This window comes from Alligator sinensis, unplaced genomic scaffold (genome assembly GCF_000455745.1).
Source record: "Alligator sinensis unplaced genomic scaffold, ASM45574v1 scaffold323_1, whole genome shotgun sequence".
Taxonomy (NCBI): Eukaryota; Metazoa; Chordata; order Crocodylia; family Alligatoridae; genus Alligator; species Alligator sinensis.
This window is the reverse complement of record NW_005842483.1, coordinates 1,150,398-1,154,805: the sequence shown is the minus strand read 5'-3', so window position 1 is coordinate 1,154,805 and position 4,408 is coordinate 1,150,398. Positions and strand designations below refer to the sequence as shown.

The 4,408-nt window shown below is 49.6% G+C and overlaps 1 protein-coding gene across 1 annotated transcript in view; it reads right to left on the bottom strand.

Annotated features, from left to right (window-relative positions):
• Positions 1 to 4,408, bottom strand: part of FAM129B (family with sequence similarity 129 member B) — a 54,902-nt gene that overhangs the window by 15,046 nt on the left and 35,448 nt on the right. Inside the window, exon 6 of the mRNA XM_025212767.1 lies at positions 154 to 269. Within this exon, the coding sequence (XP_025068552.1) occupies positions 154 to 269 (116 nt within the window). The remainder of the gene's footprint in view (positions 1 to 153; positions 270 to 4,408) is intronic.

Genomic DNA, 4,408 nt, shown 5'->3' with positions numbered 1-4,408 from the left:
CAGTTCCAGTCCTCCAGCTGCCAGTTAGTCACCAGTTGCAGTTAATCTTAGTTAATCTATCAGAGAGGCTGCTTTGGCCACTTCCCCTTTCAGCTGGAATCTGGCTATTTTGGATGCAGCAACCTCCCAGCCCGAGGTGGCCCCTACCCTCACCTGGATTTCATTGCCGCAGAGCATGTCCCAGGTGCCGTACTGCTCCTTTGACTGGCGGTACATGCGGACGGCATCTGTAAAGGCTGGGGCTTCCACCTTGGAGTCCTCAGGGATCCCTGAAGGACAAAGAGAGTTATTTTCACTTGGAGTTGGGAGAGAGGCAAAACCACAGCAGATTTTCCTGTTATGAACTTAGGCAAAAATTTTGTAATCTGCATTAGTTCCACATTTTCTTCGTCTGTGGTGAGTCAGGCTGGCTGGATCTGGAAGAGCTGGATGAAGAGCTGGTCAAGAAGTTGTGCTTTTTCTTTGGAGAACAATTTTTAAAGATTATTCTTGGGAATGTGCCAATTTGGAGGCTTTTGCTAGGAAACTCCTTATAACCCCAGGATGGAATTGCTGGTCCAAACCAAAGACCTACCCCAGAAAGGCCAAGAGCCTAGTGTTAGGGCACTCACCTGGGAAGTGGGTTTAGGGAGCTGGGTTGAAATCCCTGATCTGCCCTGGGCAGAGCAGGGAACTGAATCTGTGACTCCCACTTCCCAGGTAACTCCTAAACACTGGATGGACAGACCAGGTCTCTGGCTTTCCATGGGCAATCATCCAAAGGTCTGAGGTTCATCCTGATGTGGAACAGGGATGTGTTTGAACCCTCAAGTTTTCACAGCTGCTGGGAAGCTCTTGCCAATGGTCCCACACCACTCCTGAGTATGACCCTTGCTGGCTGAGTAAAGGGTGGCTGCTGCAACCATTGCCTCAGTCACAGGCTAATGATTTAGAGAGGAGCTTGAACCAGAACCCTAGAGGCTTTGGGACCTGCCAAACATGGATCCCAAACTTGTGATCATATTCTGTTCTTTCCTCTAGTGCCATTAGCTCGCGGAAGAGGATCCTCTTGGCACCACCATCATTTGGACAAGGGTAATCTCACAGTAAATACAGAATGGGCCACTCTGGATGGGTTTTTTCTGTTCTTAGAAAATGATGCAGGGCTACTTTCTTTGAAACCCAAAGACCGGTGCTAAGTGGCCCAGACTGCTCCAGAAGAGCTTCTCCAGAGGCTCAGGAAGCTGGGCTTGGTTTCTGGAACTGAGGGGAGCACACGCCCCAGGTATTGTGGTCTGAAGGAAGTTGCCAAATCTAAAGCAAGAGGAGATGTGGGGGGGAGTGGAGGGGGGAGAAAGTGGTTAAAATTAAGGCAGTGGATGAATCATGGGAAACACAGTTCCCAGAGCCAAATGCTGCACGGGGATCTGCACTGTGCTGCAGCCAGCTCCACTCCCACCGAGATTTCACTGACATGATTCACAGCAGCACGAGTCATGGCTCAAGACCACAGAAAGCAAAGGAACTAATTGACCGGGAAGGAGATCTTTTGCTCCCTAAAAAACCTAGCAGGCTCTGCTGAACATGGTGGTTAACATAAGGGCCAGGCCGTGACCGCAGCTGTGTGCGGATTAGACAGGGGTAACAGCAGGATACAGCTTGGCTTTGGGAGGTACCAGGCTGGGGGCAGAAAGATTTAGAGTTCTGGGAACCAGTTTGCATAACCCATTGCAACATTCAAGAGACACAATACAAGGAGGAGGGTTGGCGGGAGGAGAAGGCGGGGCTAACCTTTCCAGAGCTATTGAAGGGGATGCTAAAATTCAAGCTGAATAGGCAACAGGGCATTGGAAAGAGTTGCTGCCAAGGCTTCACCCCTAATATAGAGGTCCTGTTAACTCTTTCCACCACCAGCTTCTCTGCATAGGGATACAGCTGTGAAAGCATACGCAGAAGAGGCCAGAGGGATGAGCTGGGTAGTAGAGATGCCAGCTGCCTGAAGCCTTAGAGCGTGCATTTCCCTTCTGGCAGCTTTGACCAGCAGGACGAGGAATGCAGGATGTGACTGGGACTCTAAGCACTAAAGTCTGGGGCTTGGCAGTCTCCAGCCAGGCAGGGCTGAGCCTCCAGAAGCTGCAAGCCAGCTCTGTCTGGGTGAAATCCTGAGGGCAGCGTCCTTCCCACTCCACCCCTCTGCATCCCTGCAAGGCAGTGAAGTGTGCAAATCACAGACTCCAGAGCACAGGCTCTGGGCAGTCAGACGCAACAAAGGGATTATGGCAGCACCATGCCTGGGGCAGGACCAGAGGCCACAAATGGGGAACAGCTGAAGGAGAGACACAGCAGCTACTTTCACTAGTGCTACCTGGGTAAACTGTTCCTGCATAGAAAAAGGAAGGTCAATGTGTCCTCAGTATCTTATACAACATCTCTCTACCATGAGCACGCATGCACACACTCACAAATGTGCATGCACCCCTCCAGGTGACAACAGAACTAGCCAAGATCTGCTGCCTATATATATTTCATAGACATTAGGGCTGGAAGGGCCCTCGGAAGATCATCGAGTCCAGCTCCCTGCCCCAGTGGCAGAAAGTCACCTAGGGTCAAAGGATCCCAGCAACATAGGCATCCAAATGTTTCTTAAGAGAGTCCAGAGTAGGTGCTTGCACCACCTCTGGAGGCAGTCTATTCCAGGCCTTGGGGGCTTGGACAGTAAAGAAGTTTTTCCTTATGTCCAGCCTGAAATGGTCTTGGAGGAGTTTGTGACCGTTTGACCTTGTCAGCCCTTGGGGCGCTCTGGTGAACAGGCATTCCCCCCAGATCCTGATGCACACCCCTGATGTACTTATAGGCAGACACCAGATCCCCCCTGAGCCTGACTTTTCCAGGCTGAAGAGTCCCATGGCTCTCAGCCTCTCATCATAGGGCCTGTTCTCCTGCCCTCTGATCATGCATGTGACTTTCCTCTGCACTCTCTCAAGCTTTTCCACATCCTTTTTAAATTGTTGAGCCCAGAATTGGATGCAGTACTCCAGCTGTGGCCTCACCAAAGCCAAGTGCAGCAGGAGGATGACATCCTGGGATCTGCTTGAGAAGCATCTATGGATGCAAGCCAGAGTTCTGGTCGCTTTTCCAGCTGCGACATCGCATTGGTGGCTCATATTTATCTTGTGGTCAATCGTGACCCCCAAGTCCCTTTCGGCCGTGGTGCTAGCAAGCATAGCACTGCTGAGCCTATAAGTGTGCTGCAGGTTTCCTGCCCCGCCCCCAAGGTGGAGTACCTTGCGTTTTTCAGCGTTGAATGTCATCGGGTTTTTATCCACCCATTTTCTGAACCTGTCGAGGTTGGCCTGGATCACCAGCCTATCCTCAGGTGTGGACGCTTTACCCCAAAGTTTGGTGTCATCGGCGAACTTGGCCAGTCTGCTTACGATTGATATAGACCTGGGCAGTATCTCTCCAAGTGACAGAAGAGACGGCTGGACCTGGGCCAGAAGGCTGAGCAGCCCTCAGTATTACCAAATTAGAGGTGTCACGCCAGATCTCGCACAGCCTAGCAAGCTACCATGAAATCCTGGGTCCATCAAAGTCATGGGAGTTTTGCCTTTGACTTCAACAGACCTAGGATTTCTCTGCCTGAAGGAAATTACTGTACTAGTGACTTAATCTGGGTCAATAGGGAATATTTTCCCTGGCCAAGTGGAGATGGAAGAATCCAGCTCCCTAGAAGTACAGGTGTCTGTACATCTTAATGGGTTGCGGTGGTTCCAGAGGTGATCTCCACAGTTAACCAAGACACTTCTGCCCTGGATACACAGCGTTGTGTCAAACACAGTTTCTCAAGATATTTCAGAGCAGTGTAATGGGCTTCACTGCGGTACTCACAGACCTGGCTTTGGAACAGACTGTACAAGACAGACATGAATTTCAGACCCTCCAACATGATACTGTACGGTGAATAACAATCTAAACAAGGGAAGCCCCTTTTGGGGGGCTCTGCTGAATCCAGCTGTGTGCTTTTAAAGACTAACACTTATCCTCAGAATAAAGTGGTCGAGCCCCCCAAGTGCTCATTTAGGTTTCATTCAGCCAGGCCTCCACAACAGTGTCTGGGAGGCATAGAGTGAAGCTAGGTGAATTAACGGATTTTTTGGGGTTCAGTGGGCAAAGTAATCGCCCCCCCCCCGTATTTTTTATTTGATTAATTGATTATGGCCAAACCAAAGTGTATTTGGGGGCTTTTTTTTTTTTTTTTTACTAATAAAAGTCTGAAACACTTCATCTTGGATCTACTGAAAAAACGGTATGTTTTTTAAAGGAAAAATGCCATTTTGAAACAAAAAAATAGTTGATCATCTTTTTCCTTCTCTCCAGTCAAAGCTTTGCTGAATATGATCCAAATAGCCTCAGTCCCTGCAGAATACTC